Source organism: Centrocercus urophasianus, unplaced genomic scaffold (genome assembly GCF_019232065.1).
Source record: "Centrocercus urophasianus isolate 14NV4802_14NV808 unplaced genomic scaffold, USGS_Curo_1.0 seq_30, whole genome shotgun sequence".
Taxonomy (NCBI): Eukaryota; Metazoa; Chordata; class Aves; order Galliformes; family Phasianidae; genus Centrocercus; species Centrocercus urophasianus.
The window spans coordinates 6,085,400-6,112,267 of record NW_024884867.1 but is presented as its reverse complement, the minus strand read 5'-3'; the positions used below and the strand labels follow the sequence as shown (position 1 = coordinate 6,112,267).

Below are 26,868 nucleotides of genomic sequence, written 5' to 3'. Positions count from 1 at the left end.
GGTGTTCCTCTCTGCCTTGCTGGAGAGCACGTTTTAGAGCTGCTTTTCACATTTCTGCAGATGCTTTTTCTTTTCTGACTCCCCGAGGAGGTGTCAGGGCACATCAGCTTTACAGCACTGTGCTCGTCTCTCGCGCTGCTTTGCATAAGCACCACAAATAAAAATCCATGGGTGTGTGGGAGCAGAAGGAGATGTCCGTCAAGCATCAGTGAGAATGCCATTCAAAACCCAACCCTGAGTGGAGGAACCCTTCCCATGATGAAGGCAGGAGTGTGCTCCTGTTCTCTGTCTCCCAGGGTTCCTTTTATTATTATTATTATTATTATTATTATTATTTTGGTGGAAAATCCCCAGAATTTTCTTGAAAGATTTGCAGCTGGGTCCTGCGGTCTGGGCTTTGCAGGAGGTGTGAATTCATGCATGAGGTTCAAGTTGGTCCAGGAGAATGCTCCCGGGTTGTGCTGCTTAAACCTCAATGCACGGAGCTGAGACCTGATGGGATGCAGCTGGGTTGGAGACGATGGAAGTGGTGTGCAGGGGAAGCCCCTGTGTGTGGGTGGGGGAGGTTTTGATGGGGCAGCTTGGGGCTGAGTGTGGCCTGTGGGGTGGAAAGATGCCGGCACACCCCCCAGGGATGGGATGGGAGAGGGGTGCAGTGAGAGATGAAAATGGGGATGGAAAACAGGAATAACGTGAGAGATGGGGATGGAAGAAGGGAATAATGGGGTAGATGGGGACGCGATGGGGACAGGAGGTGGGGAAGGGGGTGGGAGAAGGGAAGGCTGGGAGGGGGCTGCCGCTGGCTCTGCCCCGGGGCGGGCAGCGTCGCGGGGCCGCCCCGGCCGCGTCCCCTCCCCGCGCCGCCTCCGCGCTGCTCCGCAGTGCTGCCAGGGAGCCGCTCTGCGCCGAGCCGGGACGGGCCAGGTAAGGGGCTGAGAGCCGGGGTCTGCATTGCCCTGCTCGGGGTTGAGGGTCTGAGGCAGCTGCAGGGTCGGAGGACCCGGCTGTCCCCGAGCATCATGTTCCAGGACGGGCAGAAGTGCTGCCGACGGGGTTAAAAGAGGCAGTCTGCGAGCGAGGAACGCTTCTTCATTTTACCGCTCCGAGTGGGCACGGGGTGAGCTCTGCTCCGGGCTCGATCCGTGCCACATCGCACCAGGGATGTGACACAGCGTGGGGGGTCGGGGCGATCCCCTCCGGGGGAAACGGATGGGAAAGGATGAACGAAGGGGATCGGAAGGCAGGGAGCTGCCTGCTGGGATGCAAAGCTGATAGCAGATGAACCATTTGCTTTAATTACTGGTATCAAAAGCCCGGGCTGCAGCTTAGCCTGAAAATAAATATTGTTAATGTCGTGATACCGGGGTTTATTTGATGATGCATTGTTCATCTGGCGGGGATTTAGCGAGCTGCTCTTTGAGTGTAGGGGAGATCGGTGCTCAGCCTTCCCTTGGGAAGCGGCGGGGCTGCGGGGAGGGATTCTAGCAAAGCTCCCTCCAGCCCCATTGGGAACGAGCATCCACGCATCCCTGCTTTGCAAAGCCTCCTTCAGCCCTTCCTCCTCCTCCTCTTTTGCACCGTGAAGGAAAGCAGAGCGCTGGGTGATCTGTGGGGTGCATCCAGCGTTTGGTGCCCGAGTATTGGGGTACTGTGGGATCCGAGAGGAGGGGACGCCGCTCGTGGCGGTGGTGGCACCGTCCTCCTGCCGCAGACCGGAGGCAGTGTCACCGCAGTGGCTGCCAATTAGTGGTGGCAGCTGATGAACCGCTCGGAGCACAAACAGCTGGTTAATTGCTCATTCCAGTTAAGCTGGGTGGGGTGCGGCAGGGGCCGGTACCCTTGGTGAGCTGTGGGGGTTGCCGTGCTGGAAGCTGTTTTAATTGGTACCCACGTGTTGGAACTGCACCACTCCCCTCCGGCTCGCTGGGTGCGTTTGGGCTCTGCTGGATGGGATGAGGGCACAGTGATATTAATGAGGTGTGGGGCCTGCAACTTGCTTGCATGGCATTGCAGCCCTGAGCACCCCATGATGGGATGTGCATCCACCCCAGTCCTTCCTCCTGTTAGGAATTGCAGTGCAGACCCTGTGCTCAGCCCCTGCAGGGCAGTTTTGGGTCTGTTCCTGACTTCCCAGCAGCAAGCTGGACGTGCCACCTCTGAGCACTCTTTGCATTGCTGCATTTGCAGGCAGTTCTTGGAGCTTTTGCTGAACTTCTTTGGTTGCCTCCACCAATGCATGGATCCCTGTGCTGGGATCTGTTCCGATCAAAATGTTGGGTGCTGCCTGGGTGGGAGCTTAGGATAATTGCACAGAACCAAAAAGATGTTTTCCCCTTGATGTGCTTCCTTGCCATTAACCAGGGGAAGTAATCCTGATGACAGCTCCACGATGGCTTTGGGTTCACAGGGGAGTAATGTGAACAGATGTCATTCTGCTGCCTAACCCCATCTCTGGAGGTGCCCGAGGCCCTGCTGGATGGGCCCTGGGCAGCCTAATCTGGTGGGAGGCAGCCAGCCTGTGGCACAGGGTTGGAAAAGGGCGATCTTTAAGGTCTCCTTCAATATAAGCCATTCTATTCTCTGATTCTCTGATTAACCTGAATTGACTGCATACTGCTGGGATGGATCTCTGCCTGGAGAACAGCAGGAAGCTGGGAACTGGGGCTGGAGGGATGCCATGGGGCTGGGAGGGTGGGCTCGGTGTGTGCCACGCGCTTGGTGGCCAGGACACACGGTGCTTTGCATTCAGTGTGTACCCATCATCTGAGCATTGCTGCACATGCAGACTGCAGGCACCGCTGCCATTCATTCACCTGCTGGCCACGTTTAGCCTTAATTAACCAAATGGTGCCAAGCTGCAGGATGAGCTTCCCTTTTCCCTGCCATGCCTAGCAGGGGTCAGAGGATGGCATGGCCCCAGGGTCAGGGCTTGCTGCTTCTGGCTCTTTCTCCAAAGCTGAATTTCCAGGGCTCCTGGACCGCTGCTTGTGCTGCAATGCGACCAGAGGACTTTGCACTGGATCCCACCTCTCTGCCTTGTGTTGTCTCACATCAGAGCTGCATTTCTAGCATTTTCAAGTGTTCGTGGTGCAGGTATCTGAGGGAGCAGCTCTGCATGCTCAGTGCCGTTGGGAGCAGATGGGTGCAAGCTGTGCCACTCCAGGAGCTGGTGCAGGAACCCCTGACTGAGCAGTATCTGCCCATGCACGGTGCAAGATGCATGCACACAGGGAGTTCTGCTCCTTCTGGACCTGTTTTCATCCTCCCATCCCCCCATCCACCCATTCACCCATCTCTCTTTCCATCCATCATCACATCCATCCCATCTATCCACCCTTTCTGCCTGTTACTGGTGCCCAGTGCTGCCAAGTCAGGTTACCACTTCCACACAATGCTGCCTGCTGAGATCTGCATCTCATTTTTCTTTCTATTGAAGGAAAGTCCCTAACATAGGCAGTTTCCTAAAGTGTGAGCCATGAAGCAGCTTGCTTGGATTTATGCAAACCTTCTGCAATGATTTGTGCCTGGGATGAGCCAGAATACGAGTGCTCATTGCCCTGTAGGTGAAGTTTGGAGTTTGCCCCATCCCTGGAAGTGCTCAAGGCCATGGATGGGGTTCTGGGCAGCCTGAGCTGATGGGTGGCAACCAGCCCATAGCACAGTTTGAAACTGGATGGGCTTCAAGGTCCTGTCCAACCTAAATCAGTATTTGGAGTGGCGTGGTGAACTCAGTGCTTGCACCATATTTGTGCTCTGGGTCCCCCATGGTGCACTCGGCTCTGCTGGGGTACAGAGACTGTAGGATCCCATGGAAGCAGCTGCTAGCAGGGAGCAATTCAGCAGTGAAGGTGTTTTGGGGATGCACGCGTGTGTGCTGAAAAACTGAAGTGCTCCAGGTTCTGCAGCAAAGCACCCGCATCTGCTCTTCTCATTGCTCAGCCGATGGTCAGCGGGTCACCGTTGCCTAAATTCCCACCCATGGTCCCATGGGCACGGCACTGCGGAGCCCATTGGGCCACCAACCACTCATTTTCCCAGCTGGGTGTGAATCACAAGAGCCCTGAAGGACAGTGCCTGGCTCCACTCGAGCTCAGCCCTGCTTGGCACTGCCGCCCTGGGAGCGCTCAGCCTTGGCACCGCGTTGGCTTTTCGCTCGGGGTCTGGCTGCTGGTGGGGAACCTGGAGCTGCACCTTTCACCGGGTGAGCGGACAGCCCTGAAATCCTCCTCTTTCAAACCAGATTAATCTCATTAGGGCTTTGTCAATGCAAAAATTACCTCATCATTGGCACTGGCAGGTGGTGTAGAGCGGCAGACTTATTCAATATTTAAGAAAGCTGCATTGCAGAGCTGAGAAGGCTGGAGAAATAGGTTGCCTGTGTCAGTGTCTTTGCTGGTGGAAACATCTCTGCAGGCACCGTGAAGTGAGAAATGTTGAGCTCACCGTAAGAGCCTGATTATTGCATTAACAGTCTTTAAAATACTGAATTTTTTGTTTTCTATGGCAGATATCTGTTGGGCTTTGGGTCACCCATACCGTGGGGACCCTCTCTGCAGCTGGCAGATTGATGGTGGTGACTCCAGGTCCCTCGTGCCACCCCCATGGCTGAAGTGATGTGGGGAGGGGTGGGCTCATGCTATGGGTCTCCCTGTGGGGCTGCCCATGCTGGGTGCTCTGCTGCCTTACGGGTGCCATGCAGAGCAATGCTGGGAAGTGGTTCCATCCCTTTTCATTTAGGCACAGCCAAACGCATGGGCTGCAGCATACAGAAGTAGTGGAGCATCACACAGCTCTTCCTCAAGGCCAGGAATTAAAACCCTGCTGCTGTTCCTGGCAGTGCTGGGGTGCACCAGGAGCGTGGGACCGAATGGTGCTGGGGATGCTCCAAGGTTGGGTTTTGGCTTGGTTTAAAGGATCTGGCAGGGTCATGCCAATGGTTTCTGCTCTGTCTGTGGTGTCTGCGTGCGCGGTGAACAGGGGTCACGTTGCTTTGGATGGCCCTGGGTCTGGGTACCTTAGGGTGGAAAATTTCCATTTCATTAATGTCATCCAGATCACGGCTTGGACTGCCACAGCCTCTTGCTTCTTGCAGAGATCTGGGGCAGGGAAAGCCACGGCCAGCTGATTTTGTTCTTTGCCGTGTGCTAAAAACGCACAGCCAAGCATTAGGGCCAAGCAATAGTAGTTGCTGGAAGTAATGCAAAGTAGAGCTTCCAAATCTATTATTTATAGGCAAAGGGAAGGGCTCCTGCGCTCCTCCATCTCCGGGCTCCTCTGCATCCACACTGTGGTCTCTCTGCTGTTAGAAAGCTCCAGTGGGGGAAGTTTTCCTCCCAGCATCTCTGTGCCTTTTGCTGGGAAAACCCAGGGATGTTCCTCAGTCCCTGGTAAGGCTCTGCTGGGAACATCCCAGCCAACCTTGGGCACATCCCAGAGCACAACAGGACAAACAACATAGGGGAGAAATCAGAGTCCTAGAATGGCTTGGGTTGGAATGGGCCTTAAAGATCGTTGGGTTCCAACTCCCTGCTGTGGGCAGCGATGCCAACCATGGAATCAGAGTGAGGGGCTGAGTTCCCAGTGTTGGCCATAAATTGTGCTGGGAGCTTTGCTGCTGCAGTGCAGGTGTCGGCAGAGGCTGTGGGATGGAAATGAGCAATTTGCTTATTGAACCGACCTTGTCAATCAGCCTCCTGTTTTGGCAAAAAGCAAAGGCACCGCACGAAGCCAGCAGAGCTCTTGTTACCCCATGGAATTCTCATAGATGTCATCATGAAGTTTTGGGGAAAACAGATGTGATCCTCCACCCCCTGCCAACACTATAGGGACAGATGCAAAACCCCTGCAACGTTGCAGAGCAGGAAGCAGAGGATGGGGATATTTTTTCCCCTTTCTGGGCACAGTGCACACTTTCTCATCACTCAGAATTTGGGATTTCAGCTCCCAGCCTTCCAATGGCCCCAGTGTGAGACTGGCCTCCCACCTTACCAAGGTCCTGTGCCTGTGCTTGGGTTGTCCTCTGGACCAGCCTTCATCCGTGGTGCTGCCATCCTCCTCCTCCTCCCCAACACAATGGGTTTGGCCCTGTGACAAGGCTCAGCCCCACCTGCATGGAGCTGCCCAGGGGAAACATCACCAAACTGCTTTCTCCACTCAGCTGAGGATGTGGAAATGGCACCAGAAATAGCACCTCTTTATTTATTGATTCAGCCTGACCCAGTGTGCTCATGCTGGGAGGTAAAACCAGGACCAGCCATTGTGATCCAGGGTTGGTGGCTGCTGAAATCAGTAAGGAGGTCTGAACTCAGTTAAAACCATTTTTGGGGGGTCAATATCTCCATTCTTCTGGGACCCATTTGCAAACAGGCATCAACGTTCCTCCGTCTGCTGGAACTCGTGGGGATGGGATTTGCTGATATTTTCTGCACCAAGGGAAAACTGCAGCCCTGTCACCACAGGCCAGGCTCTGCAGAGGGGTTTGGGATTTATTGTTATTTTTTTCCCCAGCAGTGCTGCAGGTAGGAAGGAGCAATTCAAATGCAAGTGTTGCGAGCAATGCAGGCAATGCTGCGCTGCCCCTCAACCTGCAATGGAGAGGCGGGGGGGACCCATGGATATATCTGGACAGACAAACAGATATATGGATGGACCCATGGATGTATGGATGGACCCATGGGCACCTCATTTGGCACCCACCTATGGGGCTGGCATCAGGCTGGGCTTTGCCATCCAGAGCCTCCTCCAGCACTGCATGATGTTGCGTTTTGCGGAGACTTCAAGATTCCAAAATACCTAAGAGGGAGTTTTGTTCCCCAGGAGAGGAGGTGTGCTGCGTTTTGGGGGAAAGTTTCCCAGTTTGTATACATGTACTTTTCTGTTTGGAAGGGAAACCTCCTCTTCCCTCCCAGCTCTGAAGCGTTGCAATTAATGCGAGGTCGGGCATCTCGTTAATTACATCCGCGCCGAGGGGAGGGCTGTGGGCTCTGTGCGTGGTGGCGGCAGTGATCGGCAGTTCCATCCCCATCCCTGCAGCTCTCAGGCAGTGGGATCGGGGCCAGGCGGGGTTATCCCCCCCTCCCCCCCCCCCCCCCCACCACCCCCTCGCCACCGGCAGCTGTCGGCACCGGCTGCCAGCAGGAGGGTGACAAAAAGCTCCGCTGTATCCCGGTGGGGAAAATGATGGATGCGTCTCGTTGTGCCAAAACCCAGCGAAGCGATTTGACTGCCCGACGCGATGAGTCAGCGCTCGCCGGATGCTAAATAGCGCTGCTCCATGCCCCGCGTCCCCAACCCGTCCGTGTCCCCGCAGGTCCCCTCGGCGATGACCGACGCGGTGGTGGGTGGCAGTGCTGACCGCTGGATGTGCCCCGGTGACAGAACCATGTCCCTCAGAGCCAGGTAAGGGGGGCGGGGGGGTCCTCCATGAGGACAGCGGGCAGGGCGATGTCACCTTGCTGGGTGCTGGGGGGCATCACACAGCAGTTCTCTGTCCTGGTGGGATCAATGGGCATGGGCTGGTTTGGGGATTTGGAGACTGGTTTGGAGACAGGGAGAGTGGTTTTGGGACACAGGATCTGGTTTTGGGATGCGGGACCTGGTTTTGGGATGTGGAGTCTGGTTTGTGATGTTTCAGGACATGGGGATTGGTTTTGAGACATAAAGAATGGTTTTGGGACATGGGGTCTTGTGGATGGGGATATGCAGTGGCCAAGCATAGGCTGAGCCACCCCCATCCCGTTCCTCTCCTCATCCTTGTCCCCTCTCTTTCCCTGTGCCTCCAGCAGCGAGAAGGAGCAGTGAGTATCCATCCCACTTGATTTTTTTTTGGGTTTTTTTTTGCCCCATTGCACTTTAGTTGTGTTATAACACTCTGAAAAAGACAGGGAGGACCTCACCCTGGTTATAGGAAAAGCAATAATCTCTAGGAAGCGCCGCCTTAATGAATTTACGGTCTTTTTACCTTGACAAGCTCTGTAACTCCGGTGGGAACAGGGTGCCTGTGGAGCTGCTCAGAGCAGCTCAGGAAGCACAAAAAGACCATTTTAACCCCAAAAGTGTCTCTCTCCAGCACTGCACATCCCTGCCATAATTCCTCCAAATCCTCACCATCTCCTCGCTTGCATTCCGAGTCCCCCTTGGTGTCCCCACTCTGCTGCCAGCTGTAGGATGCAGTGTGGGAATTGGTGTTATGCTGCCTGGTACCCGGGTTGGGGCTGCTTTTCATGGGAACTTTTTGGGGAGGACGGTAACAGGGAAGCTCGCAGGTTTGGTTGTGGGGTTCTCCTGCTGCAGGTACCCCATTGCCATGAACAGAGCAGCTGTGGGAAGAGGTAGGATGGGGAGTGCAACCGAATGCAGCCCTGGCTGAACATGGGGATAATGGCAGAGGTTTTGGGAAGGAAATGTCTCTCAATTTGAAACAAATCTCTTGTTTTGTGTTCTGATGTCTTCTTGAAGTTCCTCATAGCAAAGGGAGACAGTGATGCTTGGGAGTCTGCTGCTGTAGGAGGTGTCCATAAAGCAAGGACCCGGGATCCGTGAATGTGCTCAGAGCCAGGTCCCCAAGTCTGTTTTCCATGGAGCTGGTCTGGAAACACCACCGAAGGGGACAGAACCAGGAGTGCCACCTTCAGATTTCACACCTTTTGGGATCACTAATGGATGGCAGCCAGATGGGTTTTAATTTGCAGCAGCAGTCTCAGCCATGGGTTAATTATAATTAGTGTCTCCGTGGATTGCATGGAATCCAGTGAGAGACTGTGCTGGGGATGGAGGGATTCAAGGACAGGTGTGGCCATGCCACGTGCACAGGCAACAGGACGGGGCCATGGGGAACTGAGCACACGGTGTTGGGAATTGGGGTGAAAAAATGCATAGAACACACCCTGCAAAAACGGGAAATGGGAACATCAGCTTCCAGCCAGGAGGAGAGTATGGAGAATAGGGAGGGCTTGCACGATTTTTCCCCTTTTTGGGGAATGTGGTGCCTGGCTGCCCCCTGCTCTCTCCCTGCAGATGGGCAGCTCGGGGCGGGCAGCCCGAGAGGCAGCGCAAGGGAGAGGAGCTGACGGATGAGGAGAAGGAGATCATCAACCGCGTGATCGCCCGTGCTGAGAAGATGGAGGAGATGGAGCAGGAGCGCATCGGGTGAGCGGGTGCGGCGGTGGGATGTGATGTGGGGGCAATGGGTGCCTTCAGTGTTCCATCCAGAGTGATGCTGGGGAATTTCCGGGCTGAGAATGGATGGTCTTGTAGGTTTTTGTTCACCAAAAGACCTTGGCACGTGCTCATGTGTTGGTGAATGGACCTAAACGTGTGTATTCAGTGCTCTGCTGTTGCAAACTGCCCTATCTGCAGGCTGCAGCCTGTTGCCTCTTGACAACGCCAGGTTTGTTTTGTTTCCCAAAATACTCAGTTTGGAGCAGCTCTGAGCAGCTCCAGGACCCAAAGTTTGCTTGCATCCAGCACCAAAACGTGCCAAGCTTTCCTCTACTGCTTGTAGAAACCAGCCCCAAGTGCCTATGAATGGAAAGAGAGCTCGCTGCTGATTCATTCTGCAAAAGAGCTTACGAGCAGCATTTCCCCAGCTTTGCACATTTCCAGCCTGCTAAGAATTACTCTCAGCAGCGATGCTTTTTTGGATTACGTTCCCAGGAATGTTAGCAGTGAGGCAGATATCTTTTTTTTTTTTTCCCCTTATTGTGCATTGCAGCAGATGTTTGCAGACTGTGATGTGTGGGCTGGAGGGGGGGGATACCCTATGCCCATCTGAAGGAAATGGGTGAAGGATGGTACCCTGCACCCCTGGCCAGTTCCCCCTTCCAAGCAGGCACAGGAGGAGCCCTGCCAGCTCCTTCGTGCCGTTGGCTCCAGCATGAATTGGAGGATGTGCAGCAATGGAAATAGGGGATAGTGCCTATAGAGCATCACCCTGGAAGTTATCCAGGAGAGCTCTGTGTGTTGTGGAAGATGATGTGTGCAGGGATGCAGCTGTTGAGCTCTGCATCCTTTGGGAGATGCTCCCAGAAAACCACATTGTATGGGATCATGATGGGTTTTACGTTCCCCAAGTGGAAAAGGGGTCTCCCATTAAAAATAACAATAAAATAAGCAGGATTGGTAGATATAAAGAACAACTTAAGGGGTGCAGGGGGTTGTCTTGCTTCCAGAGCCCTCAGACCAAACCCCCTTCACCCAGCAGCGGGTCGATGCGTTCACTGGAAGATGTCTGTGGGGTCACTCATGTCAATCACAGCTGGGATTAATCCACAGCCAAAGCTTATTTTTAGCAGCAGGGCAGCCAGAGGGAGACGTGGGCTGGGCGCTGATTGGGGCTGTAGGACGGGGACACTTTGGTGTTGTTTTCTTATGGCTGGGTCATTGTCTCATGGCAGGGAGAGATCTGGAAGGAGAGCAGGAGCTGAATCACCTTCAGCAGCGATGCAGTGGGCTGATGGAGGCTTCCTGCAGCTCGGGGCTTGTTATAAGGGATATCTTCCCCCCAAATCCTCCTACGTGTGGCTCTGCCTCCATCCTGTCCCTGCTGTCCCTGCAGCTCCCCCATCCCTGCCCCACGCAGGGTTACCCACTGCACTAAATGCTCCCCTGTGCCACTGCCATCCCATTAAACATCCTGTGCTATTCTTTCCTGTGTGGCGGCAGGGAATATTGCCAGTCCTGGACCACTGCTTGCTGCAGGTGCTCTCCCAAAGCATATTTATGGGGCCAGGCAGATGTTTTATTACCAGGGAAGTGTTTTACTGCTCTTATCTCAGGTGCATGTGAAGCATCCCAGATAGGCAGCATTGCTTGGCTCTATCTTGCTGCCATCAGCCACGAGCACACACTTTTGGTGATGGATGGGATGCACTCCCTCCCTGCCTGCTGCCTTCAGGAACCCCAAATGTGGGACTTAGTGCCACCACTTTCTTTTCTTCCTCTGCTTATTTTATTTTGCTTATTTATTCCCTGTTTTAACCATTTATTATTAGTGTTATCTCCTGCCCTTTGACTCAGAAGGATGGGTGCTTCGAAGGGCACACAGTAGTAAGGGAAATGCTGTGGTCCTAGGGACACGCAGGGGAATGGGATGGGGATGTGATGGTTGTTTGACGTGTACCATAAAAATTAGTGCTTCCAAGGCATGGAGAGGGAGGAAAAGTCCATGGGAAGGCAGAGATGGGTGGACACAGCAGGGCAGGAGCACCACAAGATGCAGTGGAAAAAAAACAAACCAAATTTGCTTTGAAATGCTGTAAATCCTGCTGCTGTTGGCAGCAGGACTGCAGCTCATGCCTAGCATGAGAACACCTCTCTGTGCCCTGTGATCTCCTCCATCAGGTCCCAGCTTGCCTCCTTCTGCCAGCTTCGCCCCAGGACTTCGATTTTAATCTTTTATACCCTCCTCTCATGGCAGCATTTGAATCAGGAAAAAAAAAATGCCAAATTTCTCTGGCTTGAATGGATGTTTTAATTAGGCAAATGGGCTTCGTTTTAAATGAGCGCCACAGGTGTGTTTGGTGCCAGCTGAAGCACTTCCACTGGTTAAAAAACCTCTTAAGGAGCTCCTTCTGCTAAATGAGAGACAGGGAAAGATTTTGCAGCTAAATAATGAATCTCTTGAAATGTTAAGGCTTTTTTTTTTTTCCTCTTCTTCTTTTTTTTTTTTTTTCCTGCTTTGATTGTGCCATTTGTTCTAGTTTCTATAATAAGTTTGTTTGGGCTTGCAGATTTCCAACGGGAAGCTGTCTCTCTTTGGAGCTGAGCTGTTGCAGCACAGCGGAAAAAAAATGCAGATAAATGTGCTTTGCTGCTGAGAAAATGAAGGGTTTCGCTTCAGAAATGTTTTCCCTGGCCAAGTGGGGACAAAGTGCTCGTGTTGCACATGGTCAGATATGGGGTAGAAAATCACCATGGCATTGACATGCAGCAAAAAGCCATCCTGCCATGGGCTCCTTTGTGACCCTCTGCCATAGGCTTAATTAAAGTAAGAAGTAGCTTGGGAACAATCAGTTTCTGGGTTTTAATGAGCGTGTTTATGGGATAATCCAGCTCTGCTGAAGTCAAGGGGTGTAAAATGACCCTGTGCCAATGGCTCTGGCACCCAACTGGTTGCGTAGGAGGGAATCACGTAGGATGATCTGCAGAGCATTAAACGGATGCTCAGAGGCAGGGACAGACATCTTGGAAATAAAGCTGTAACAAAGAACAGCCTGCTGCCGCTGTGTGCAGGGAGATGATCCCACTGCATGGAACCCATGAATAGGAAATCCACCATCAGGAGCCCATCTGTGGGAACCCACGAGTGGGAAACACATGAGAGGGAAACCAGCAGTGTGAAATAACAGGTGGGAAACCAACCAGTTGGAAACCCACCAGTAGGGTTAAACACATCGCCCACCCAAAGAAGCCATTGCAGCCACACTGAAAGGGCTGATAACCTCTGCTTCACCATGGAGCAATGAGTCCACGCTTTGGGTTTGGTTCAGTGGCTGATGAAGAGCTCCCAGAGGCTCTTGGTGATCCCAACCAGCTGCTGAGGAGGCATTTGATGAGCTGTAGTAAAACGCCTTGGAGCATGCAACCTGTTTTTCCCCACTTGCTGCTTTTCCTCTCCAAGGACCTGTGTAAAGTGACACGAGTGCAAAGTGGGATGTGACATGCAGGATGTCGACCAGGGTTGGGACACTGATTGTGAGCCACTTCAAGGTGCTGGCAGAGCCATCATCAATCTGCAGATGCCATCAGATGTGGGAAAACGTCTCTTAAATGCCTTATTTTTCAAATGCACGTTGTGTTAGCATCTTTGTCAGATTGGGGTCATGCTGTGATGGGAGTGGAGAAAGACCCTGCGGGTAAGGATTGTGCCGTTTGCTCCGGTGAACTCTGTTTTCCTCCCCTCTTCCTTTTTTCTCCCCGAGTGCCATCAATGATGCATTATTTTCCCCTTCCAGCACTATCTGTAGGTCTTGGATTCAGGGTTGGCACCTGCTCTCCTGTGGATGAGCTTTACAAATCCCCTGTGTGCCACTGGGGGCAGCTGAACTGTTGAGTTTTGAGTTTGAGCTGCTCAACTGTTGGGTTTTGTTGGTTTGTTTGTTGTACATTTGCAGTTAACAGATGTGTTTTTGCAGACTGTTCTCTGGTGGGTTTTTGGCGTTTTACTCAAAGGGCTGCAAATTATGGTAAACTATATGCAATATTTTCAGTAGAAAATGAGAAAATCAATTAATTCATTCAACATTCTCACTAGAACCATTCCAATATTCTTCTCAATAGCAGGATGGATTTTTTTTTTTTTTTTTTTCCCCATTTGGGCAAAAGCTGCTTGGCTGACGTCAAGCTGCTTTGCAAGGAGATGCTGACATTTGGCATTTTTCTGCACTTGCAGCAGTCGACATCAGCAGGAAAGTCAATAGGAGTGCAAATTATAGTAATTCCATGGGGGATTATAATATTGCAGCGTGCCCCTCGGGCTGCGTTCCCCCCTGTTGCATTCCCCACGGCTACAGCCTGCTGCTGAAAAGCAGAAGCTGCCCCAAGGCCTCCTGAGGCAGGGCTGCAATGTCCATGGTGACAATTTGTCTCCTCCAGGCGTCTGATGACCCGGCTGGAGGACATGCGCCGCAGCGTGCTGGGGGATGGCGTGAACCGCTGCATCCTCTGCGGGGAGCAGCTGGGGCCTCGTGGCTCTGCCTGTGTTGTCTGCGAGGACTGCAAGAAGGTGAGGATCTTGTTATCTCTTCTCTTGTTTTTCCATCTCTCATTAGTCCATCTCCAGTTGTCCCATCTCCCATTGCCCATCCCTCGTTACCCCATCCCTCGTTGTCCATCTCCCATCATCCCATCTTCCATTGGCCCAGGCCTAACATCCCCGTCTGACGTCCTTCTGCCCCACGACATTTTTCTCTCTCTGCAGAATGTCTGCACCAAGTGTGGCGTTGAGACAACCAACAGCCGTCCCCACCCCATCTGGCTGTGCAAGATCTGCAGTGAGCAGCGGGAGGTGAGTGCGGCCACGTTCCTTAACTGGGAGCAGCACTGTTGTACCTTACCCTTCTCCTTCAGCATGATTTTTATAGGATGCTCGGGGATAAAATGCCTTATTCTTCTCTTGCAAATAATTTCAGGGGCTCCTGGTTGTCACAGCAAGAACTGGATGAGAGAAATCAAAGAGTTGAATGAATGGCAAGAGGGGCTGTGAGGATGGGGATAAGGGGCTGTGTGCCCTCAGCCCACCCCCTGTCTTTTTCCCCCAGGTGTGGAAGCGGTCTGGCGCTTGGTTTTTCAAGGGATTGCCCAAGCAGATGCTGCCCCAGCCGATGCCCGTCAGCAAGAGCAAGGTGCCCCCGGCCCCCAGTGAGCCCAGTCCAGCTGAGCCACCAGCCCCAGACCCAAAGCTGCCATCCCGCACGCCTGGTCGGGGTAAGTGGCATTGCCCAGGGGTCCCCATCATGCTGAGCCCTAAAAAACGAGTGTCCTGACAGTCATGGAGGATGCTATGGGTATTTTTAACGTCCCAGAAATTGCCTTGATATCCTCACTGCCTCTTGAAGGGTTTTTCTGGGGGGAGGGAGTTCTCTGGGTTTGTGGGATCCCTCACTGCTTCTCACTCTGTTTGTGCTCCCAAGGCCAGGCAGACGAACAGGACCACTGTGGTAAGCACCATGTGTGTCCCGTGCCCTCTTCCAATGCCTTCCCCTGTGTAGATGCTGCCTGGTGGGGTTTCCCCTTCCAGCTGGTGCTGAGATCCCTGGGACCTTCCCATGCACTGCAATTGAATGCTCTGAGCAGAGCTGCTGTCTCCTTATAGATGATGCTGCTCTCCTGCCATGCGGGGAGGATTTGTCCCAGCTGCTCCAGGCCCCCAGCATGCTCGCACCCTGACCCTCATTTTCCTAAAGCTCTCTTGGAAAATGACTCCTTGCCTCGCCGTTTCCTCACCCGCACCCCCTCGCCTCCCTCCGCAATCTGTTGCGTTTCACTTCTCCTTGCGCGCAGCCAAGGATAAACAGCCCATTTGTGTCACAGCAAAGATTTATACTCACGAGCCGGCTGAGTGCCGGGACCTTTTGCATCCCATCTGAGGGCTGCGATTCATCAAAGAGCAGCGGTGCGGGCGCCCCGGTGAGCGCGGCGGTGATTTATCCGCTCGGATGGCCGCCAGGGGGTGCGCAAATGAGACACGGGCAGCTGTCGCTGACATCCTGCTAATAAATGGCAGATGATTGGCAAACAGAAAAGATGATCTCCCTGTCCTGTAAGGTCATTAAGGGGTTGATGGGCACTGATGGATGTCCTTGTTTTCTGCCTCCTGGTGTCCGTATGATGCGCTGTGTCCTTTGGATGTTTCCAAGCGCTACGTGCAGGCTGTGTGTGGCTCTTCCTTCTTTTCCTCTTCCTCCTGTTCCCCCAGGGATGGGTGGGATGAACCTCACCGCCCTGTTTCTCATTCCTACAGGCAGTGAAGTGACGATGGCAGCCCGGGTCCGCAAGCCGGCTGAGGGCAGGATGGGGCCATGTGGCAGTGAAGACACGGAGAGCCGTGACCCCACCATCGAGAGCGGGGTCAGCAGGAGCCCTGGTGAGAGCCGTGCGTTGCACACGGGTGTGCTTGTGCACACTGCTGGCACCGATCCATTTCACTTTGCTGAGTGGTGCTATGGGATGAGCCCACTTGTCACTCAAGGGCTGAACTTGCAGAAGTTGATAAGGCTGGAAACGTGTGTGCTGGGTGCTGCTCTGAGGACAGACACTTTCCTGTTTCTTACAGCCAGCAGGGATGAGGACATGTGCCCACGAGACTTGTAGCTCCTGCCTGGTGTGAGGGTGGAGCGACGCTCAATGTTGTTTAGATTCAAAAGCAGAGAAGGAAAAATTGTGATCTGGAGGCAAAAAGGAGCAGGGATTCTCTGCGAGGCTGGAGGCTGTCAGCTCCACACCAGGGCAATGCTCAGCTCCCAGGCAGGATTGCATTGCTCCATCCCCAGTGCTGATCCTGCTTCCACTTGCAGGTGTGAAGAGAGCCAACTCCATGCAAACCAACTCCACGCCACCCCCACGGCCACCCGCTGCCACTGTCAGGCCAGCAGCACCTGCAGGTAGGGTGCTGTGGGCTGGGGTGGAGACCCCAATGTCAGACTGGGAAGTGCATCACCATGGTCATCCCACTAACCATGTATCTACCCTCAGTGGCAAGACCAGGTCCTGGGGCAGCTGGCCGCATGCTGGAAACACAAGGTAAACGTTGGGTTCCTGCTGAGGGCCTGGGGACAGCACACACTGGGGGCTAATGGGGTCTCTCCTGCAGCAAGCCCACCGCCGGGACCCCCGGAACCAGCCCGTGCAGCCCCCAAGGAGGAGAGGGCTGGGGGCTACACTGCACCCCCAGCTCGGGATGAGAGGCCAGCCCGGCCCCCTGGAGCCCCACAGCCCCCAGCCCCATTGAGACAGCCACCCCCAGAGGAGGAGGAAGAAGACGCTAACAGCTATGACTCTGATGAAGGCAGTGCGTACCCAGGGGCTGGGGGATGTGTGGGTTTGTGCCACAAACACAAAGCCAACTGGAAAGTGAAAAGTGCTCTCCAAAACTTCAGCCCGTGATGCTTTGGGTGCTTCCAAGTGCAGGAAGGACCTCAGAGCCTTAGGGGTGTCTTTGTGCTTTGGTTTTAGCTCTTGACATCTGGGTTGGGTGAGGGATGGAGGATGGAGCTGCAGCCGAGCCCACTCCCATTCTCAGTTTTGGACCAGGTTACTCAGCTCTAATGGGTGCCATTATCTGTGCTAATGTGACCTTCCCATTTCAAGAGGCCCAAATTTGGCTGTTTGTCCATCCACCTGTAGGAAAGGCTTGGTGGCTTTACTACCTTAATGCCACAAGATCTCGATGTTTGGCCATTTACTTCCCTAACAAGCATCTCTACTGCCTGAGGATGAGCATCCTTGGAGGGACACGGCTTCACCTCCCCAGCCTGTTCCTACCAAGGAAGCGTTTCTGCATCCTCAGCTCGCGCTGGGTGGTGTTGCCCATAAGAAGCTTTTACATCTAAGAGGCAAATCTTTCTCATTATTGCTGATTGGGGTTGCTTAAGCAGAGGTATTGGCTGGGGTTCTTAGGAGGTGCCATTCCCATGCAGCCACGCTGGGAGCGCTGGAGTTCAGCCTGCTGTACGACCAGGAGAACAGCGCCCTGCACTGCACGCTCATCCGTGCCAAGGTGAGCCCTTCCCGGCCCCTGCCACACAGCATCCCATCACCGGCCACCGGATGGCGCTTTCTTTCTCTGCCTTTCTTTCCTGGTTGTGAATCTGTGTCCAGCGCCCTGGGGCTGGGAGGGATGGAGTTGGATTTTTTTTTTTTTCTGCTTCTCGGCATCCCAGATGTTCAGAGCTGCTCTCTTCTGCCCACTTCCCTCTCTTCACCCTTTCCATTTCCCCTTCCCTTTCCCCTTTCCCTTTTTCCCCTCTCTCCTTTCCCTTCTCTTCTCTTCTTGTTTCATGGATAGATCTCATCATTTCCCTACTCTGCTTAACCCTGTGTCTCCTTTATTATATTTCAGGGCTTGAAACCGATGGACTCGAATGGCCTGGCAGATCCTTATGTAAAGCTGCACCTCTTGCCTGGGGCCAGCAAGGTGTGTCTTATCCTGGGCTGGGTGTGCTGGCCATGGCCTGGGGAGTGAGTGGAGGTTTTCTAAGCCTCCCAGACACTGGCTTGCAGCAGACCTCCTCCCCTTGAAGTCTTGGTATGGCTTCTCCCCGACACAAAACCTAATTATTACCAGAGTTTGAAAGTTTGGTTTGCTTTGCTTTGAAGTCATGGCATGTTCTAATTAGAGCTGTGAAGAAGGAACTCTTAAGTTCTTTTTCCTTCCCATCGCATCAAAGCAAGCTCTGGAAATCTCCTTCCCCAGCCCAGTTGGATCCGGCTCAGTGGAGAAATCATTTGGGAATGCAGGAGCATGGTTGGCTCGGGGCTGCTGCCATGGCTCTGTGCTCAGGATGCAGGGCTCAGTCCTACAGCTGAGCTCTGCCCAGGGGAACTGTGAGCAAAATGAGGGAGAAACCGAGAGCAAAAGCCTTGAATTGGCATTTGCAGGTTAACTTTGTGCACAGAGATGTGCTGGCTGCCTTGTCTCATGCAGAGTAAGTCCAAGTGTCATCATCAGGAAAGAGCTTAAGTCTTTGATGCCACAGCCCAGTTGCCTCCCATAAGCTACAGGTGCCCAAAGCCCTGGCTCAGGTGCCGTGTTGTCTTTTGGTGCTGTAGTCAAATAAGCTGAGAACAAAGACCCTACGCAACACCCGCAACCCAGTGTGGAATGAGACCCTGGTGTATCACGGCATCACGGATGAGGACATGACAAGGAAAACACTCAGGCAAGTAGAGGAGCTGGGGCATTGCTTGGTGCTTGGCAGGATGATGCTGGGAGAGGGTATGGGCAGAGCACCTGGAAATGAAGAATTTGGGGTCCACATCTGGGCTTTGCATTCTTAATCTTACAGTATACAGGTCAATAAAATGATTAGAAGTTCCTTAAAGTGTGTGATGTCTGAAGGAAACTTCTTACTCTTGTCTTGCCTCTGCACACTCAAACATCCTGGCAGAGGAGAAGTTCTGTTTTCTGGCCATTTGGCCAGAAGAAGGCAGATGTTTTGCCTCTGCTCACCCTGTGGTCACCTTGCAGGAGGGTTTTTGTGTGGTTTTATGCTCCAGGTGTTGCTGTAACCTGCCTGTCTGATGCTCACTTTGCCCTTCTCTTTTCTCCAGGATCTCCGTGTGCGATGAAGACAAATTTGGCCACAATGAGTTTATTGGAGAAACTAGAGTTTCCTTGAAAAAACTCAAGGCCAATCAGAAAAAGAACTTCAACATCTGCTTGGAGAGAGTAATACCAGTGAGCTTCTATGAAATTTCTGCTACTGTTACTTTTGAGGTTGTTAACAACCGCTGTGTGAGGGAGTTCATGGTCAACTCAAAAGTGTAGATACTGGATATCGTTGAGTCTTTTGGGGTGGGTTCCAAGCTACACCCAAAGCCTGGACACCAGGGAACCTTTTAGCCTTTCCCATGTGTGGTCACTCATGGCAGTCCCTTTTCTTCCCTTCCCCATCCCAGATGAAGCGTGCTGGAACAACAGGTTCGTCTCGCGGGATGGCTCTCTATGAGGAGGAGGTAAGGACCCTCAGCACTTTTCACCCCATCTCTTTCATTGTAACCCTTTATTGAACCAACAAGGGGTTGGTGCATGGCTACAAGTCTCCTTCATGTCTGTTTTGTCTCTTCTTTACCATTGCCTGGCTTCTGCTCCCTGCTTGTGTCCTTATCTCCAGCTGCTTCCCCTTGCAGGTGGATCGCGGTGGGGACGTGGAGGAGCGTGGCAAGATCCTGGTGTCCCTCATGTACAGCACCCAGCAGGGAGGCCTGATTGTGGGCATCGTGCGCTGCGTGCACCTGGCAGCCATGGACGCCAATGGGTACTCAGACCCCTTCGTTAAACTGTAAGTGAGCACCCACTGTCCATGACACACAGCCACGGGGTCACCGACTGCCCATGGCATGGGGTCACCAGGAGAACACCCTCTGTTCTCCCTAAAATCCATGCAGTAGCACCTGTGTTGTGCATCTTGTGCATCTCGAGTGGAACTAAGCCGTACTCCTTCTCAGTCTCTCTTTTCTTTTTCTGATATTTTCCACTTTCACAAACAGAAAAATGATGGCTTTCCGTTTTTAAACCAAATTCCAGCAAAGATCTAACAAGTGCCAACCATGCAATTTAATTTGGGTTCTGCAGCCCAACGTGGAGCATGAGCCCCTGACCAGTTCACATTCTCTGGATGAAACCACCTTGGCTGAGAGTGCTGGTCTGCACTTTGTTAAACACTGAGGGCTATTTTTAGCTTTTTAAAATATAAATCTGGCCACCAATGTATGCACTGACACATTCCTGGCCACATTTTCCATCAGCAGTTTTCTTTGGGAAAAGAAGACTTGGGACCCATTGCATTTTTTTTGAGGGACAGTGAGGGGCTGAGGGCATGGCACCAGGTCAGCTTTCTGGTTTGAAAGTGGCACTGGTTGCTGTGAGCAAGGGAAATCTCCCTGCTGAGCTCAGCTCCCTGCAAAAGAGGGCTGTGTGGTTTCCCATATGTAGTCTGGCAATACGAGGAGAAAAAAAAAGAGTATTTAAGATTTTACTTCGTTTTACATTTATTTGAGATAATTTTAGAAGGTGGGAAGGGAGACTGGCTAACCCGTTTCATTGCCTTAAATATCTCTGGTTGCTTTCTTTGAGTCCAAAAATCACTCTTTTTTGGTAGCATATAAGCTCACACCCTTCTCTCAGTTGAATTTTGTGCTATTTTCTGTTGCCCCCAGTTGGCTGAAACCCGACATGGGAAAAAAGGCCAAGCATAAGACCCAGATTAAAAAGAAAACATTGAATCCTGAGTTTAATGAGGTAAGGATGTATGTAATTTCCCTACTGTTAAACCAACCTTAGTGGTATTTACAGACCATGGGCAACCTAGAATTGCTATGGGTGGGATGGACACCCTGACCCACTGTGGTGATACATTTCTCTGCCTTTGGCCGCCAATCCAATAGGGAATTCTTGCCAGGCTCCTCCTGCACCTCCTAGGGAAGTGTTGTGGCTGCAGGTTTTGGGGTTTCTGTGATGGGGAACATGCAGGAGACTCAGTTAGGTGCAAGGAGTGAACTATACAGTTGGACGGGATGATCTCAGTCATCTTTTCCAACCTTAATGATTCTGTGATTCTATGATTCTGACTTGGCTTGTGAACTGTGCCACCATTCAGGGGGAAGAGCATCTGCTCTTCACTACTGCCATTTAAATATCTTCTCCTTGTTTCTGAACTCAGGAATTCAGGATATTTGCAATTCTTTACAGCAGTTTTCCAGGGATGATTTCCTTGCAAACATGGGGTGATGTGGGTGTTCTCCCATTGCAGGAGTTTTTCTATGATATCAAACACAGCGACCTGGCCAAGAAGTCCCTGGACATTTCTGTCTGGGATTACGATATCGGCAAATCTAACGACTACATTGGTGAGTGAAGATCTCCGTGTGGTTGGGTGCCCCATACAGGGCTGGCTCTATGGGTGGATGCAAGTGCTTTGCAGTGGAATATCAGCATCAACTCTGAATGTTCCCTCCTCCCTTTCCTGCAGGCGGCTGTCAGCTCGGCATTACGGCAAAGGGGGAGCGCTTGAAACACTGGTACGAGTGTCTGAAGAACAAAGACAAGAAGATTGAGCGCTGGCACACCCTCCAGAATGAGAACCATGTTGCCAGTGATTAAAGGCAGCCACAGCTCAGTCCTGCACCCCTCCTGTAGGTCTGTCTGTCTTCCAGTGCAGCCATGCCTTGCTACGCGCCCTGGGCAGCACCGCTGCTCTGCCTCCTCCAAGCATCCCTTGTGCCCCAGTCTCACCTCTGTGTGAAAACGAACCCAGATCTTTTATATTCACTTGCTTTTCTTTTGGGTCATCGAATTATCCCGGTGTGCAGTTTTGTCAAGCAATAGTTACAGTGCCCATCCCTTTGCCTCTTTCTCAGTAGTCTCACGCGTGCTGCCGTAGTGTTGGTGTGTGTGACTGCACGTGTCCCATTGCCCCAGCTCACTGCTCCATCCCAGTGCAGGATGTATGGCCCCTGAATCCACTGCACTTAGAGCACGGATGTGGCAACAGTGGATAGTTCTGCTTGCTGGGTGCTGATACTGAAAAATTTGGCTTGATGTGGGTTGTAACTATCATTCAGTATCCAGAGCATGTGTCACAGATGTCACCCTGTGAGCACGGATTGAGCTTTTGATTTGCTCCACGTGGGCAATATCGCAGTGCGTCTTTCTGAATTTCTGCTGGGAAGATCCACCAGCTGTACAACACTGGTAGACACATGCAGGGATCCATCCTGTGCTTGCAGGGAAGCATAGGCTGGGGCTGGTTAGGGTGAGCTGAGGGCAGCGTGAGGCTTTGCTGCTGTCCTGCTGTCCAGTGCAGTTGGGCTGTCCCAACATTGGCTGCACCGTGCAGGAGGGAAGCCAAGGGAGAAGAAATTTCCCACCAACTAGCTGTTATGTTCATAGATTGTTGCTTTAAAATACCACAAACACTGACAGCAGCTGCCACAGATAGAGGTCTTCCAACTTTTTCGTTTTTGGATGCGTATATTTTTTGGTTATAGTTTTTGCAAGTCTGCACAAGATCTGTTGTCTTCAAGATCTGTCGTCTACAAGCTGTGCTTTAACGATTGTCTGGAGGTGTTTTCTTTGCTGTCTCTAGCAGAGAGCCGCAGTGCTCTCAGACTGATGCCCTTCACTTCTGTTCCCATCCTGCTTCCCCTGCTGTCTCCGGACAACCTCAAGCATAGCAACATCACTGAGCAGTGCTGGGCTGTCCTTTCGGTCAACCACAACCCGCGCATGCTGTGCAAAACCTGGCTCCAGCCCCTCTGGCTGTGCTGCTGCCCCATGCAACTCGCTGCTGTGTCCTGCTGTGCTCTAGTCCAGCTGTACTGCAGAGCTTCCTTGTCACTGAGATGAATTATTTTCCTATTCTTGAAATATATATATATATATTTAAAATATTTTTATTTCCGTAGCCCCCACGGAATGGGGGAATGCTGGGGAAACTTCTGAAGTTACCTTTAAAAAAGAACAAATGAAATCAAATCTAAGCAATTCCTTTATTCCAGCCATGCAGCAGCCCACCCTCCTTTGTGCGTGCAGAGCTATTAAATTAAGGTTGCTTTTACCGAGGTAGCTTCCTCCTGTGTCCTGTATCAATGTGCCCTGCTCTCCCTTCAGACAACCGATGCTCAACTCATCTCTTGGCACCCATGAAAATAAATACAGTGCAACTTGCTGGTCCCACTCTGGATATTGTGCAAACCACAGTCCTTGTCTCTGTTTGCCACCCTCCTCTGAGTTTTTTCTGATGGTAATTTCTGCCCTGAATGACTTTCTTTTCGTTGTAAATAAAGCATGCACGTATGGATGGGGAATGGTACAGCAACAACAAAAAGAACAAAATGAAACAAAAAGCCTCTTCTACTGCTGTTTGCATTCCAACTTGCATGCAGTGATTTTACAGCAAAATATCAGTTTACAAATATTAACAGAAAGAGAAAATGTTACACAGGAACTAGAAATACTCCAGTCTTCCGCTGCATGCAGCACAACATCCTCTCTTGGTGTGGTATCTAATAAAGTGAGACTATTGGAAAAGAAAAAAAAATAACGGATGGTTCTTGGCTTCTTTCATTCCCTATGAGAATAGGAACACACGTGGGGGGGATGGGTGGGATGGTCATGTTTGTACCCCATCCCTGCAGAACAAAGAGCTCCCAGTGCTGTGGAGCTTGGCTTTGCCCTCCTGTGCAATGGGGTTGGTGTGGATTTTGGTGAAAGATGGGGATTCCCCATGGGAAGCACTCTCAAAGTGTTCATGGGCTCTCGGCATGCCTTGGTTCAGGAGGAACACGAATCTCACAGTGCATCCAGGGCAGTCCCTGATTTGCTGTGACACTGCTATGCATCCCATTGTAGAGTAACCCAACCACACAGATCCAACATCCCAGTGCCCTTTGTCGTGCTCGGGTTGCAGCTACCCCCCATGCAGTGCAGCTGCCATCTGCTCCCACTGCCTGCAGTGCACAGGGACACCCACAGCTTCAGCAGTGCTCACAGCCCCGTGCCCTGAGCGTGGCTGTGTGCAGGGTTGGGGCAGCACCAGCTCTCTGTGCACCCTGTGCAGTGCCTCACTGCCCTCAGCGCAAACAGCTTTTTTTCTTCTATCCAATCTAATTCTCTCCGTTTGAAACCATTTCCTCTTGCCCTCTCACAGCAGATCCGGCTAAAGGGTTTGTCCCCTGGGATGGTGCTCCTTCCCATGGATCGTTTTTGTGGCCCTCCTCTGGACGTGCTCCAACAGGTCCATATTTCTCTTATGCTGGGCGCCCGTACCCCCTGCATCCCTGAAAGGACACCCAGGCCGTGCAGTATTGCTGGGTGCAATGCAGAGATGCAGCAGCAGAGGCCACTGCTGCTTCACTAATAACAAGGAAGGCTGGAATGGGGTGCAAGACATTCCCCCCAGCACCACCTGGTTTAATTGACACCAGGTTTAATTGCTGCCCCACATAATTACGGACATGGCAGCTCAGCTGTGGTTGGTTGTGAGTTCCTGATTGGAAGGGCTTCTAAAGAGAGAGAGAGGGGATAAAAGAGGGTCATTAGGCCCCAGCTGATACTTCTACTCTTGTTTTCTTCTCAGTCTAACAGGAAGCCCTTGGACTGCAAACTTTGTTTGACCAGGGCCGTTATTTGCATGTTGTGCTTTTGTAGGTATTATGTTTTATTATGCTTTATGTTTTTAATTACATCTCAGAGCATCTGAATTGTTCTGCTATTCCGACAAGTTTCCTTGAGAACTAATTAGATTAAAACCTTTGGTGCAATCAATAGATTCTCATCTCAGTACTGACCGAGCCAGTCCCAAACAGTAATTTACAGCCTTGGTTGTTATGGAATCAATACAGATTTGCTTTTCATTGAGACAACTGTAAAGCATAGGCGACAGCCAGCTCAGTAAGCAGCTGGTGTGGAAGTGGATCTCTTGCTGGTGTTGGAGAATGGCCAGGGAGCTTCAGAGAGGAGGAGAAAGTTTGGGAGCAGAGCACACTTCTTCCACCCGCTGGGCTGAGGATGATGACCAAGCGCTGGGCTCCTGCGCTGCTTCTGAGCAGGAGGTGAGTGCTTGTCTCAGGGAAGAGGACTCAGCAGCTTTGTTGGATCTATGATAGCAATGTGGTGTGCTTCCCAAGAATGATGGAGCAGGAGATCCCTACAGGGATCACTGCTTGCCTCTCTGCTGTCTTCTCCCAAGATGTGCTTTCCTTTTGTGAGCTTGTGGCAGTGCCCAAGGACACAATCCGTGTTATCATTCTTTCAGTATCTAAGTGGAGGCTGTAAGAAAGAGGGGAGTGGACTCTGAAGCAGGGTCTGTTGTGATAGGACAAGGGGAAATGGTTTCAAACTAAAAGAGAGGAGATTTAGACTGGATATAAGGAAGTTTTTATACTGAGGGTACTGAGGCACTGCACAGGGTGCCCAGAGAGGTGGTGGTGCCCCATCTCTGCACACACCCAGGGGATGGGGCTGTGAGCACTGATGGAGCTGTGGGTGCCCCTATGCACTGCAGGCAGTGGGAGCAGTTGGCTTTTGGGGGTCCCTTCCGACTCAAATGATTCTATGACCCTGGAGTGCCCACTGCTAACCTCTATTCTTAGGGTGTAATTCATTAAAAAGGACTTCTACAAAGCTCTCATCCTTGCTTTGCATCACAGAGAGCCTTTTTGTGCATTAGCATTATTTTCTCAATAAGGAAGAAGTGGTGGGAGCTGTGCAAGATGTGGGGTGCCTTCATGGCTGCTCTGGAGATGGGAGCAGTTCATGGAGGGACACCCTGGGGCTCCTCCCAAATCTGGCTCCAGGATAGCTGCTGCCATCCCAAAAGGCAGTGCTGCAGGTCACCTCTTATCCCATCTCTCCTGGCCTTCCTACAGGAGACACTTCTGTCTTCTGGGATCAAAAATAAATAAATAAAGGATGGCAAATTTTCACTGTTAAATATTTCGCTTGAAAAATAGAGAAGCTCAAAGAAATAAATCTACTTTCAAGCACGGCTTTTCAAAAGGACTTCAGCTAGAAATCTCTTTATCTCATAGGGCACAGATAACGATGCAATTATGAGCTCAGATCAATGACTTTCATGCTGAAGCCTAAAAATAAACCATTACTCAGATGTGTGGTGCTGCTGGGTCCAGCAACTCCTCTGGGCTGCTGGCACAATGTAGAACTATTTTGAATCGGCCATGGGGCTTCAGAGGATTTGGAGAGCCCAAGGAAGCTGCTCTATGCATGGGGATTGATGCTGATGGTTTCATTTGTTCTCGTTTCCTGGGGTTGCACTGGATCCTGAGCTACCCCATGTCTTCCTGTAGGGCAGCACCTGTGGTGCTGAGTTACCTCATGGCAGCTGTGAGTGTTTTGAGTATTTCTTGGGAAAGAAAACATCTCCAGAATAAATATCATCCCTCTTTGTTGCATGCTGCATAATGGGAGTGTAACTTATTGCCATTGGAGAGCGGAGTGTTTGGCAGCCACCATCAATCCTTGATTCCAATTGACTCTGCTCACGCTTAAACAAAAATAAAGGATGTGCAGGCAAACAGTGAGCATAACTGGAACAGCAAGAGGAGTATTTTGATTAATCACAGTTTGAATATTAACTGGGTGTGATGCAGGTTTTCTTGTACAGACAGAGGCCCCACAATGTGTGCCTGTCTCGCATTTGCAGCAGCTGAACAACAAATGGTGTGGAGCATCACGGTGTGTCTGCCAGCCCAGGGTGGGATTTTTGGTGGTGGTTTCCCCCCACGTGTTGGAGTCGTGCTACCAACATCAACAAATGTGGCACTGAGGGACATGGTTCGGTGGGCATAGGGGTGATGGGTTGGTGGTTGGATTGAATGATTGTAGTGGTCTTCTCCAACCTTAATGATTCTGTGATCCAATAAATTGCTGCGACAAAGTGGCATCTAATTAGAAACGTGCATGAATGTAGGTCTGGTCTGCACTGGAGAGGAAACATTGGAAAGGAAAATCAGGTATCAGCATTTGTTCTTGGTGACGCCTCCAAGGACAGTTGGTCCATTTTCAGCTCCAAAATAAAAAGCCTTTCAAACCTGGAGCCAGACCTGGATAAAAATGTCCAGCTGCAAGTGGGCTGCTTTGTCAGAAAGGGAAAATTTGGATAGAGAAATCTTTGCAAAGGTGAAATTGAG

At 51.7% G+C, this 26,868-nt stretch overlaps 1 protein-coding gene across 1 annotated transcript; it reads left to right on the top strand.

Annotated features, from left to right (window-relative positions):
* The first annotated feature begins 7,321 nt into the window (after nucleotides 1-7,321).
* RPH3A (rabphilin 3A) lies at nucleotides 7,322-22,632 on the top strand. The gene is given in 21 exon segments (XM_042828926.1): nucleotides 7,322-7,398; nucleotides 7,782-7,800; nucleotides 8,669-8,676; nucleotides 9,016-9,147; nucleotides 13,594-13,723; nucleotides 13,919-14,005; nucleotides 14,259-14,424; nucleotides 14,631-14,657; nucleotides 15,461-15,583; nucleotides 16,014-16,100; nucleotides 16,192-16,239; nucleotides 16,310-16,507; nucleotides 17,136-17,215; nucleotides 17,558-17,632; nucleotides 18,268-18,377; nucleotides 18,769-18,895; nucleotides 19,117-19,173; nucleotides 19,348-19,499; nucleotides 20,377-20,458; nucleotides 20,970-21,066; nucleotides 21,189-22,632. Coding segments are annotated over 21 exon segments (2,013 nt in total). The 3' UTR covers nucleotides 21,320-22,632.
* The last annotated feature ends 4,236 nt before the right edge of the window (nucleotides 22,633-26,868 follow it).